Genomic DNA, 14,027 nt, shown 5'->3' on the forward strand with positions numbered 1-14,027 from the left:
CATTCATTCATTCAAAATATTAGTTCATGGTCTAATGACCTTAACAGGTCATGAAAATAACTCATCATGTAACACTACAATACAATGCAATGCAATACAATACAATATAATATAAGACTTTTCAGTGAAATTTTAAAAAGTAAAATAAATAAAAACAAAATACTGATTCGTGAAACAGGGAACATGTAAGGTAAAAGGGGAGGTAAAAAAAGATAAGGTTAAAAAATCCAACAGTAAACCATATATATATATATATATATATATATATATATATATATATATATATATATATATATATATATATATATATATATATATATATATATATATATATATTCATTCATAAGTGTATGAATCATAGGTATGAATGATCGAGTTGTGCCGCTAGATGGCGCTGTTGTTTATGCTCCTTTACAACATTATTATTCTTCGTTCCTCGCGTTTAGTCGCGTGACTGATTGTTTCGGAACTTCGGAACAAACGTCAATGTGTCTTTCTTTCACTGGCGGTTCATTGGTAACATGATGAATGCAGGAGAGTGCAAATTCTTTCCGTTAAGCTGGGTCAGTATTTAGTTCCCAGACACGCCGAGTTTGATATTTGAATCGTTGGACTTCCTTTGCCTCCCGACGCTCCCGACACGTCACTGGAGTCAGTTGGATGGAAAAAGTGAGAAAATAAGGCAAGTTATGTCTTGACTCTCTTTGAACAATGTGAAGCACGCGAGTGACTCTAGAAGTACGGCGGTGGTTGTAGTACAGTTTTGGCTGTAACAGGTCCTTTCTCGGCGATGGTACACAATGTACATTACGTAATAAAATGTTTATTTATTTATTTTACAGGCAAGGCAAATGCCAGGAATACAGTGCTCTGCAAAAAACTAATGTCAGCCACTGCCAGATGTCTGCCTGTTGGGAATTTGTTTTGGATCTCGATTGATTTCAGTCTAAAATATTGTTTCTAGCCGTTTGGAAATCTAGCTACAAAATGTTCGTATTTACACCAGATGGCCACCATGATTTAAATAATAATAATAAAAAAGAAATCGGCAGTTTTTATCCATTTATGTAATTTGAATGTGTGCAACAGCTACATTATTTATATTATTATTTAATTGTTATTGATTATTGTAATGCTAATAGTATTAAACACAAGCATATTGTTTTTATTAATAAAAATAGAGACTGATCATTCGTTTTATTATCAGTTTTTACCTAATCAGTTATAAGTTCTTCAATATCAGCTACACATAATATGTCAATATCAGCTATACATATCATTTGTAGCCAAACTGTTTAGTTAGTTTGTTAAATAGCAGAATTGGAACTACAAATAAAAATCAGTTCTGCTTCTGCATATTGGTTATAACACAAAATAAGATGTATTTGTATCGGCAATAAATATTGCTCAAATTGAATTTAATTGATTTCTTAGACTAACGTTAGGTCAACAGCAAAACAAATGGATGGTTATTTTTAATATGGTATATTATTTATGGAATTTCTCATTAAGAAATTAATCTATGAATCCTGTGTTGGCTAGTCTGTATCATTTATTATTCTTAAGGAGTAGCAGTGCTGACAATTTAAATCAAAATGATATGACCAACAAGTGAAATATTCACCAAGCCTTTTGTTATCAATTTTATTGGAAGTTAAACTGTCCTAAGTTTTATTATACTTATAGATTTACTTATATTCACTGTTATACTTCTATACATAGAATCCAGTGCATTTGTTACTTTAGATATAACATCTTTAATAGTGTAGGATTACACTTAATCTCAGATGAAAGCTGTAGAAACCTGTACTGATGCATTTTGGCATGGCATGAATCTATATTTTAATGTGTGACATGTCTGTGCAAGTTTATGTCTGTTCATTTGCACTTTCTTTTCGCTGCTCAAACCAGTTTGACTGTTTGAGTTGTTATAGCATGAGGGCATGTTTAATAACCTTTTGACACCTCCAATGTAGTGATGACATTAAATAATAGGCTATAGTTTCATGAAATTGCATAATAATCAGCCTGAAGCTGTTCTATCATTTTGTCTGTTTTTTATTTTGTGCATTTGAAATGAGACTTTCACAGTGATCTTTCACTTCTCATGCGTGAAGAACCCAGCTTCTAGTTTCAGTTTAAAGGTAAAGTGTTTCTGTTCGATTATTTGGCTCTGACACTGGCACAGGCATTTAAATAATGCTATGCTTCCTGGTGACTGTTTTTAGTTGAAGACAACATGAGTAATCTTGTCTGCAGGTAAATCATTAGGGCTGGGCAGATACACTGGGCAGTGTGCATTTATTTGCGTATTTAAAACAATAAGAGAGCTCCAATATATCTGACACATTTGAATATGCATGCGAGTTATTAAACTCCCTTTAAGTCGTTTGAATAGTTGGCCACTTAGGCAAATAAACCTGTGACATTCATACGAGCTAACAAGAATGTAGAAAAAATGACAGATTGCTGCGATAAGGTAATCTGTGTCTGCGGCAGCTACAGTCTGTTATCTCATCTGCACACATTTAGTTTGTATTTCATGTCACGCAGTCTAACACAGGAGTAACACAGGAGTGTTTTGTATAATCCCACTTCTTATTTTAAAATAATTATGCATAAAGATGTATATTATTCTAGAAAATAGTTGGTGTTTTGGTGGTCATTTATTTAGATGAAACTGGTGTATTTAAAGTTACGTTTTACATATTTTGAAAACACTGCGTTTTTTAAAATACTGTTAAGTTTTTAAGAATGCGATCTAACTATTTATAGTGTCTGGCCCGTGTGGTCCGATCAAACAGATGAGCTACTGTAGTTCATATTGCTCAAGAAGTTAATGCTGGTTCTGATAGAAAGGTGTCAGAAAACACAGTGCATCGCAGTTAGTAGCATATGGGGCTGCTTAGCCACAGAGCAGTCAGGATGCCCATGCTGACTCCTGGATGGTTGGGTGCGTGTGCATTGTTTACCTGGGGAACACATGGCACCAGGATGCACTATGGGAAAAAGGCAAGCTGGCGGCAGTGTGATGCTTTGGGCAATGTTCTGCTGGGAAACCTTGGGTCCTGCCATCCATATGGAAGCTATTTTTACATGTACCACCTACCTAAGCATTGTTGCAGACAATGTACACCCTTTTAAGGAAACAGTATTCTCTGGTGGCTGTAGCCTCTTTCAGCAGGATAATGCGCCCTGGCACAAAACAAAAATGCTTCAGGAATGGTTTAAGGAGCACAGCAATGTGTTTGAGGTGTTGATTTGACCTCCAAATTCACCAGATCTCAATCCAATCGAGCATCTGTGGGATGTGCTGAACAAACAAGTCCATTCCATGGAGGCCTCGCCTTACAACTTACATGTATTAAAAGATCTGCTGCTAACATCTTGGTGCCAGATACCAGAGCACACCTTCAGGGGTCTGGTGGAGTCCATGCCTCGATGGGTCAGGGCTGTTTGGGCTGCAAACACAATATTAGGAAGGTGGTCATAATGTTATGTCTAATCATTGTATCCTCGCTTTGTGTTGGCTATGGATAATATTTATTTATTTATTTTTTATTATATGCTGAATTTTTTTGATCATATACTGAGGAATGTCAGTGTTTCTGTGCACATAAATATTTATCAGTGCTCATTCACTCTCTCCTGAGCTCCTCCTGGCCTTTAAGTCTGCATCTTGTAGGTCCAGAACAGCGTTTTCTAAAAATACCTCATATACCTCAGAGGGGACAGGGAATGTCGCCCACCCAGAGAGCAATGGTGTGTTGCACTTAACAGAGGGAGTATGTGGAAGTGGCATATGAAAGAAGAATATCCCCATTTGCTCCCTCCCAGTTGGAGAGAAGCAGAGGGGAGGATAAAAGAATGCGAGGAAAAGAGAGGTGGAGACTCATCGCTTGGCTGGCCAGACTGAGGCTCCTCTCTGTGTTCATGCCACACTTGATTAGTGACTCTGAGTGGCCTTCCTGTCCTGTCATGCAAAGCCCTTTAGAGCTAAAGTGGACGCTGGACCCTGCTGAGAAGAGCGCTTGATGGTGGTTTAACATCTTGCGTATGTTTATGTTCTGTGCAGGACCAGAATGGAGAGTTGCCATCAGAATCAGGTGTGCACAAGAGGCAGGGGTGCGTTCTGAGGACCTGTGAGCCATTGCTTGTGAGATTCTGTAAGATCTCAGGATGGAGGAGCAACCAAGCTGCCCCAATGTCAGCATTCCCTGCTACAATGAACAGAGAGACAAGAAGAAACGCTATACTGTGAGTCACATTACCTCTCATGCTCTCATACAGATTTTAAGTCTTGGTTTGTTTTAAATGTTGTGTTGTAACGTCGGATATGTGAATGTTTCCTTTACTCATTAGGTTTACAAAGTAATGGTCAGTGTTGGAAGGCATGAGTGGTTTGTGTTCCGGAGATATGCAGAATTTGATAAACTGTACAACACTGTAAGTAATTTGAATTATAGTTTAAAACATAAAACTGTTACATTTTTGGAATGTATCTTCAGAAATAATATTTTGTATTATTTTGTGCAACATACAAACTATTCACTGTTCACAAAAATTAGGGTCAGTATGATTTAAAAAAAAAAAGAATTTATAAGAAGTCTATTTTGCTCACAAAAGCTGCATAATTGTTAAACACAGTTAAAACTGTGAAATATTATTACAATTTAAAAATGTCCTATCGGTAGATTCATTTCTTAAAAAAATTTCTACGGACTCTGTATGTTTGAATGGTAGTGGATTTTCAAAATATAATGTGTTTTTCCACAGTTGAAAAAACAGTTTCCTGCTCTGAATTTGAAGATTCCTTCTAAAAGAATATTTGGAGACAACTTTGACCCAGGTATTTTACATTTCCCTGATTTCCTTGATGAATATTGTACAAAGCTCTCTGGAAAAGTTTGTCGTCTCGTGCACATACGTTAGCGACTTTGCTTCATTTAGCTTAACAGAGATCATGTGTATTTGACAAATTAGATTATCCAACAGTCTTCCCTACAGAAAATCAACCATGCTAAATCCATTCTGCACCAAGCCTATAAAATCTTTGTCCTTGTTTAATCTCATGTTATGCTCTCAGACAATGTGGCAGCAACGTTGTGTGCATAAATAACAGAAAGAGAATGCACACCCAAGTACCAATTGTATTTAGCTCATGTGCGACCAATTATGTGGCCAGTATGTGGTCAAGATTTTTTTTTCATGGAGAAATCATGAGTCTGGTCATTGGAAGCACATGCAAAAATTGTGCACATGTTCTAAAGGCTTCTTTACTATTGGTAAGATTATTTCTCTGCTTTTCTCTTTCCCCCTCATTCTACCTGGATAATTGCTGTCTCACTGGACAATAACAGTCATAATTATTTGGTGCACATGTTTACTGTAGCTGCCCATGCTTCACTGAGGGTTCACTCTGTATTCACATTGGACAGCATTGGTTTTGATAAGTTACAGATAAATTAGTTATTTCCTGTCAGAGGTGATGGTAGTCATGAGTAGTTCTCATAGATCTTTTCTGATTGGGTCGTGGATAGCATGATATAAAAAGTTTTGGACACACAGCCTTTGACATCAACAATCACGCTCTCCTTTATTTTGATGCAAATTCACGTCACTTCCTGGTAGCTAGGTAAATAAGCAGATGCCAAGATGGTCAGGTTGCTAGACATCCGCAAAAACCATGAACAAAAATATGCAAGATTAGAAAAATGATTTAGACTACATGAGTAAAAATGGGTTCACTTGCAATGAGGATAAACATGAATTGTGTCTACCACAAAGTGTTTAGTCCAGTGAATTATTGGCTACCAAGAACATGAAACCACAATTCAAGAGTTATTTTAACCAAAATTGTACATTATCCTATTCAGCCTCTGTCATGGTAGTAGTTTTGCATTCTTTTAAACCTATGCAGTTCATAATAATTAGATGTTTTAATTCAAGTATTTTTGTTTCCTTTTTTATGATAAGCATGCGTTATGTTGTGTTGGCTCACTACTTGATTAATGTAAAATCAGGGTATGCTGTCTATGATCTTTTAAACACCTATGTTTTTTGTGTAATTTTTAGAGTTTATAAAACAGAGAAGAGCGGGGCTACATGAGTTCATTCAGAGGATTGTGTCCCATCCACAGCTCTGCAACTAGTGAGTATATCAGCCAGTTTTTTTTTACGTTGCTTGAGTTTCTTTTACCACTCACGGTATCAATGCATCTACATTTTTGTAAGATTTGAGTGGCCTTTGGATGGAAACAAGCCAAACCAGCCACAACGAGATATCTCTCTGAACTAGAAGTAGAGCTAGAGCTGATTTGACTATCTTGTGAACCTGTGCCAAATAAAAGATGGTTCTTTTTGATTCTCCATGGTTACGGTTCTTGTTACAGAGAACTGTTGATGTTAGCTTATATTTCTTCTCACAGCTGTGGCTTTGTATCGCCTCAGTCAGACCTCTAACATGTGAATGTTCATTTCAAATGCGCAGTCCTGATGTCAAAGACTTTCTGCAGATGGACAAATCTAAAAACTTCTCCGATGCCTCAGAGGATGAAGATGACAAGGTTGGTATTTGAACTAATATTATGTTTTTATTATATAGGGTATTGAGTAAGCTGGCATCATACTTTTCTAGTTGGTTGCTGTGTTCACAGGCATTAAGTGTTATGCAGTTGTATTTTAAGCATTTTGACATTTGGTTCAAAATAGAATTATGTATAGCTTTTTTTATTTTTTTATTTCTAGGGATGCAAAATAATGTGCTACAATCTCTGTACATTTTTAGTTTTTCAATCTTCTTTTATATTTATGTATTGTCCATATCATATGCAAATAAACTTATTAATAAATAAATAGAATGACTAGTTTTTCTACAGCTTAATTGAGTCTAGCAGTTATATTTTTCTCATATCTGTCTTACAGAGTAACTCTACCTCTAGAAACATTAACCTGGGACCATCTGCAAACCCACAGTAAGTGTTTAATACAAACCTGATTCCAAAGAAGTTGGAACACTGTACAAATTTTGAATAAAAAAGGAATGCAATAATTTACAAATCTCATAAACTTATATTTTATTCACAACAGAATATAGACAACATATCAAATGTTGAAAGGGAGACATTTTGAAATGTCATTTAAATCTTATTTGGGATTTTATTAGAGCTACACATTCCAAAAGTTAGTTAGGACAGGTAGCAATAAGAGGCCGGAAAAGTTAAATGTACATATAAGGAACAGCAGGAGGACCAATTTGCAACTTATTAGACCAATTGGCAACATGATTGGGTATAAAAAGAGCCTCTCAGAGTGGCAGTGTCTCTCAGAAGTCAAAATCACAAATTCCCCCAATCCCGTGGTGAAAATTGTGGAGCAACATTAGAAAAGAGTTTCTCAGAGAAAAATTGCAAATAGTTTAAAGTTATCATCATCTACATTGCATAATATCATCCAAAGATTCAGAGAATCTGGAACAATCGAACAAATAAGGGTCAAGGCCGGAAAACTACTGGATGCCCGTGATTTTTGGGCCCTTAGACAGCACTGCATACAGGAATGCTAATTTTAATGGAAATCACAACATGGGCTCAGGAATACTTCCAGAAAACATTGTCTGTGAACACAATCCATCGTGTCATTCGCTGTAAAATCTCTATAGGTCAAAAAATAAGCCGTATATAAACGCTTATGAAGCGCAGGTGTTTTCTCTGGGCCAAGGCTCATTTAAAATGGATGCAGCAAAGTGGAAAACTGTTCTGTGGTCAGACGAATCAAAATTCTTTTGGGAAAATTGGTATGCTATGTCATCCGGACTAAAGAGGACAAGGACAACCAAAGTTGTTATCAGCGCTCACTTCAGAGGCCTGCAACTCTGATGGTATGGGGTTGCATGAGTGCGTGTGGCATTGGCAGCTTGTCCATCTGGAAAGGCACCATCAATGCTGAAAGGTATATCCAAGTTCTGGAACAACATATGCTCTCATCCAGATGTTGTCTCATTCAGGAAAGACCTTGCATTTTCAAAGACCTTGCATTTTCCAACATGATAGAAAATGTAGAAGAAGGATCCAGGAACTGAAATGGCCAGCTTGTAATCCAGATCTTTCACCCATAGAAAACATTTGGCGCATCATAAAGAGGAAGATGTGACAAAGAAGACCTAAGACAGTTGAGCAACTAAAAGCCTGTATTAGACAATAATGGGAAAACATTCCTTTTCCTAAACTTGAGCAACTTGTCTCCTCAGCCCTCAGACGTTTGCAATCTGTTATAAAAAGAAGAGGGGATGCCACACAATGGTAAACATGGCCTTGTCCCAACTTTTTTGAGATATGTTGATGCTATGAAATTTAAAATCAACATATTTTTCCCTTAAAATGATACTTGTTCTCAGTTTAAACATTTGATTTGCCATCTATGTTTAATTATGAATAAAATATTGAAATTTGAAACTTCCACATCATTGCATTCTGTTTTTATTCACACTTTGTACAGTGTCCCAACTATTTGGATTTGGGTTGTAATTGTTTAGAATACTAGAATAGTTTATTGCGTTGTATAGTGATAAATACTGTGTTTATATGCATTTGGGTGAAAAACATTGTGTAAATGAATGATGCATATGCCTTATTTAGCCCTAATGTCCATGTTTTGTTTTTTTTGCCCACAGTGCAAAGCCTACTGACTTTGACTTTCTTAAAGTCATAGGAAAGGGAAGCTTTGGAAAGGTACATTTTCTTTTTAAATATAACACGTATTGATGAAACTGTTGTGAAATTGTTGACTGCCACAGTAGTGAGAGAAAGTGAGAAAATTCCTTGTGTGTAGCATGTTATGTATCAGCTCTGAATGTCATATGGCCTTAATACATTGTTTTCTTTGCTGTATGGTTAGCCTTAGTGTTTGTTTCTTAGCCATGGACTCTCCATTCAGGAAGTGAAAGTGTCTCAGTTATTGCCCACGAGTGGCCGTAGTGGAAGGTGAAACCGTTGCTAACCTACCGTGTTCTCTCCCACACAAAGGTTCTCCTTGCAAAGAGGAAGCGGGATGGGAAGTGTTACGCCATCAAAGTCTTGCAAAAAAAGGTCATTTTAAACAGGAGAGAGGTAATGATTTTCTTTGTTTTGAAACCAAAACTGTATTAATGCTCACTCTCTTATGTTCTTTGACATTTGATTAATGAATGCCCTTTTCACGCCAGCAAAAGCACATTATGGCCGAGCGTAATGTGTTGCTGAAGAATGTTAAACACCCCTTCCTGGTTGGACTGCACTATTCCTTTCAGACAACAGACAAGTTATACTTTGTCCTGGATTTTGTCAATGGTGGAGAAGTGAGTATTTATGATTGTGGAACTCAAGGCAGACATCTGCTTTATCATATCTCAAAAGCCATCTTTGATAACCAACAGTGACGTGTTTTCATTGTATTGTATTGTATTGTATTTTTTCAGTGTAAGAGATAGTCCACCCAAAAATGGTCATCACTTACACATCCTTATTTCATTCCAAACCTGTATGACTACTTTCTTCTGCTTAACTCAGTGAAAGTATGTGGAGTCCAAAAACAACACATGTGACCCCAATGACTTACATTTTGTGTTGCACTAAAAAAAGGCCTTACAGGTTTGGAATGTCATAATGGTGAGTAATTAATGTCAGAATTTTAATTTTTTGGTGAACTATAACTTTAACAAGGAAATGTAGGAGTTTTATGTAACATGCAAATGAGATGATGAAGGGTTTTTTTTTTTTAAAGCAAATTATTGGTCAGTTTATTGGCATTTTGCATGGTTCCTATTCACATGTTCAGTTAAACCACTCGTTTGACTTCCCGTTTTTTAAGTCTAATGATTTTAAATAAGTCAGACAAAAATAAGTAGCATTGTGAGGCAGGCTATGGTCTTGGGAAACCATGATGTAATAGGTAGCCTGACTATTTTCTGCATTTATTGAGTGAACTTTTTTATTCTTTACATTATAGCTTTTCTTTCACCTGCAAAAAGAGCGGACCTTTCCTGAACCCAGAGCAAAGTTTTATATCGCCGAGATGGCAAGTGCTCTGGGTTACTTGCATTCACTTAACATTGTTTACAGGTAAATACAGATTTATTAAACACATTATTATAATTTTATTATAAACACACAGGTTTTTGGTGATTCTCATATGATGTTTCGCTGTCAAAGTGTGTGAGAATTCCCAGAAGCAGAGGAATGTTTAATAGACACATTCTAGACCTCCTCTGGTTTCCCAGTTGTTGCCATAATGTGACTTGGAACATTACTTTTGTAAAATTGTGATTGATGAACTGACTTAAAATGAACTGACTTAGTCATTTAAAATTACACTCACATGTGAAATGGCCATCATGAGAGTATAGTATGCATGAATTAAATGCATTATTAATAGCTTGTCTTGTCATATATTAGCCATAGTTCATTGTTGAGGGTTTTTCTGTTTAATGTTCTGTGTAAAGTTTTTTTCAGTTGAATTGTTCCTGGCTGAAAGCAAATGACAAAATGCTAACAAGTTAAGTGTTCTTGTGTTCCCAGGGATTTGAAACCAGAAAATATCCTGCTGGACTCTCAAGTAAGTATCACACTTTTTCCCCACTTTTATCATGGCCAGAGCATAGCCGATCAACACTGAGAGTTCCAGGGGAAACAGAGTAATCTACCCTCACTGTGAAGTATAACAAACTCTTTTGATTTCCCGAGACGAGGTGTACAAAGTATAACTTTGTAGCCAGCCAAATAAAATATAGCAATGAAACCAAAGACCTATTTTTAATTTGTAAGAATGCTTGAGATTAGTTTGTTTTATTTGTGCATTTCCTGTCGAATCTGATAAAACTGTGAGTTTACAAGGCCCTGCCAAATATTCCAGTCAGACACAGTCTTTGGCTCTGTGAAGAATAGGCCTTTTGTGTGGTGACATGCTTTCTGAATATGTTCCTGTTGACATATTTTGTTTGTTAAGGGACATATAGTCTTGACTGACTTTGGACTATGTAAAGAGGGCATCTCTCAAGCAGACACAACGACCACATTTTGTGGGACACCTGAGGTACTGTATAATTGAAACATGATAGATAAATGATGCTTTTCAAAAACTTTGGGGTCAGTAAGATTTTTTAATTGGAAATGATACTGTTATTCGGCAAATACATATTTAATTGATCAGTAAAACATATATTGATAATGTAAGAAAAGTTTTAAATAAATGCTATTCTTTTGAACTTTCTATTCATCAAAGAATCCTGATAAATATATATCACGGTTTCCACAAAAATATTAACCAGCACAACCGGTTTCAGCATTTTTAATAATAAGACATTTTTTATGAGCACCAAATCAGGATATTAGAATGATTTCTGAAGGATCGTGTGACACTGAAGACTGGAGTAATGATGTAGCTTTTGCTATTTAGAATTAATTGGAATGAATTGCATTTAAAATGGATTTAAATGGAAAAAAAACTAATTAAAAAAAAAAATTCACATTATTACTGTGTATATATAACAACTGCAGCCTTAGTGCAAATCAAGCTTCTTTATATAAAAAAAGCACTACAGACTTTTGTACTTGTAATGTGTGTTTTTGATTTTTTGTTTGAAAAATTAGTTTAACATGTTACTGTGAAATGTAAAGATAGCTAACTTACATCTGTGAAATATAAAGATAACTAATGGGATAATTTATATTAAATTGTCACATATTTGGTCATTACACTTGCCTAGATTAACCAGTACTGCATTTGTGATGTCAAAACCCAGAAGACTAATTCACCAGTGGTTTTCTTGAGATTTTCTATGCGGTTTTTAGATGTATAAGTAAAATAAAGTTGGTGATAAACATAACTTGACGATAGTTAGATGTTTTGCACTACAGCGTAAATTACACACACTCTGACCCCAAACATTCTTATCTACTTACTTATTAGAAATGTGTGTTTTAAAAAATAAACATAACTTTAAAATTTGTGTTTTCGATATGGGTGTGTGTAATTTATGTTGTAGAGCAAAAGTATTGTCAAGTTATGTTTACCAATGTGATCGCTAATAATTTACTTATAAATCTAAAAAACACATTATAAAAAAAAACATGTAACTCTTTAGGGAACCACTGGGGAATTAGTCTTCTGTATTCTGGTGCCATGACTGCTGCACTCTATTAACTGCAAATCAAGCTTTTTGAGGGTAGAATAACTTAACAATTTTAATGCAATAATTGGATTCTTTTGTTTTGATAGTATCTAGCTCCAGAGGTACTCAAGAAGCAACCCTATGATAACACTGTGGACTGGTGGTGTCTGGGATCTGTGCTGTATGAAATGCTTTATGGACTGGTAAGGTACAAATAAACCATAAATCTGGCTAGTTTTTGGAAATGCATAGATGATGAAGCTTAAATCTTGTTTTACCTTTATGTCAACAGCCTCCGTTCTACAGCAGAGACACACATGAAATGTATGACAACATTCTTCACAAGGAGCTTGTCATGCGCCCTGGGGCATCCACAGCTGCCTGGTCCATCCTTCAGGCCCTGCTGGAGAAAGACCACACCAAGAGGCTTGGCTTCATAGATGACTTTGTGAGAAATTTAGTACTTGTATATCACCCCCTGGTGGATTATTGTTAAACATTTCAGTATTATCTCAATAATGTTTTTGCAGTTTAGCTTCCTATTTTAGTTTCCATTTTTATCCAAAGCAAAATTGAAATTGTGCTTTTATAATATTTCAACTTGTTACTCGCCACTAGCCAAGGAATCTAGCATGGCGTTAAAATGCCAACCAATGAATCCGTTAGGCAATGTTGTATGTTATTTGTTACAGAAAGAAGTCAAAAGACATGAATTTTTCTCATTCATTAAATGGGACGATCTTGAACAGAAAAAGCTTCCCCCTCCATTCAACCCTAGTGTGGTAAGACTTAACATAATTATTTTACTAAAGTTTCACAATCTTTTATACCTAAAAGTATTAAAACTTTAATGTTGTCTCGCAGGATTCCCAGTATGACATCTCAAACTTTGATCCCGAGTTTACTGAAGAAACCGTGCCAAACTCGGTGTGCTTCTCTTCAGGGCAGTCAATCATCAATGCTAGTGTCATGGAAGCTGATGATGCCTTCCTGGGATTTTCTTATGCCCCGCCGTCAGAAGATTCTTTCCTGTAAGGGTGGCGCTGCTAATGGCGATCCACAGAGAGCTGCATTAAAAGCCAGTGATCACTCTCTCTCTGGTGAAAGGGAAGAATTTGCTGAGCATGATGTCCCAAACAGAGAGGGTGGATCCTTTTGTTTCTTAACAGAAGCAGTGCATAAACCTTTTGGGATGCAGGGTGTTTCAAACTGTATTTTTATGCATAAATAGCATTATATTTTGTTTAACATTAAACGCCTTACCTGAGAGTTCAGCTAAGGTGCTGAAGTTAATGATGTTTTCCTGAGAATATTTTCAAGGGCAGATGGCATTTGTAAAACATCCACTTACACATTCCTTGTTTTTGCCCCTACTCTTATACTTGATTGCTTATAATATTGTGCAGTATATGAAAAATTAAATTTTGTAGTTTAGTCATTTATTAGAAATTTACTATGGAAAACAATGTTCATATAATGTCAACACAAGCAATTCATGTATTGCTTGCAATTAACATGTATATATTCCCTTATACTGTGTAAGTGAGTTAAAAAATAGGCAGACCTTTAAGCTGTTTTGAAATTAATTTAGATAAACCCTTCAAGTTACGGGTCATAAGCCTTAGTACAATGTAAATTATACATTTGTTGCTATTTGCATCTTAGATTTTAATGAGTTAATAGCACTTAAATACTGACAATGACCCTGTAATAAACCACTATTTCATTTGCCGCACTGTGCTTATGAGATGAGACACCTATAGTGCCTACTGACGTATGACATGACCTTTAAATGATGTACTGTACAAGTAAACACGTGTTTTTGAATCACTTGGCTCACGTCTTGCCTCTTATTTGCATGTATTATGTTTCGTTCCCAGTT

General features: G+C 35.8%; 1 protein-coding gene across 1 annotated transcript; it reads left to right on the forward strand.

The window, feature by feature from the left end:
• The first annotated feature begins 412 nt into the window (after positions 1-412).
• On the forward strand, positions 413-13,975 carry sgk3 (serum/glucocorticoid regulated kinase family member 3). The gene is made up of 17 exons (XM_067434297.1): positions 413-682; positions 4,076-4,257; positions 4,363-4,446; positions 4,777-4,849; positions 6,076-6,151; positions 6,491-6,566; positions 6,925-6,974; positions 8,672-8,729; positions 9,024-9,107; positions 9,203-9,334; positions 9,985-10,097; positions 10,554-10,590; positions 10,981-11,067; positions 12,253-12,348; positions 12,438-12,593; positions 12,838-12,927; positions 13,010-13,975. Exons 2-17 carry the CDS (start codon positions 4,180-4,182, stop codon positions 13,178-13,180), a joined length of 1,461 nt encoding a protein of 486 aa, XP_067290398.1. The 5' UTR covers positions 413-682; positions 4,076-4,179; the 3' UTR covers positions 13,181-13,975.
• The last annotated feature ends 52 nt before the right edge of the window (positions 13,976-14,027 follow it).

Source organism: Pseudorasbora parva, chromosome 24 (genome assembly GCF_024679245.1).
Source record: "Pseudorasbora parva isolate DD20220531a chromosome 24, ASM2467924v1, whole genome shotgun sequence".
Taxonomy (NCBI): domain Eukaryota; kingdom Metazoa; phylum Chordata; class Actinopteri; order Cypriniformes; family Gobionidae; genus Pseudorasbora; species Pseudorasbora parva.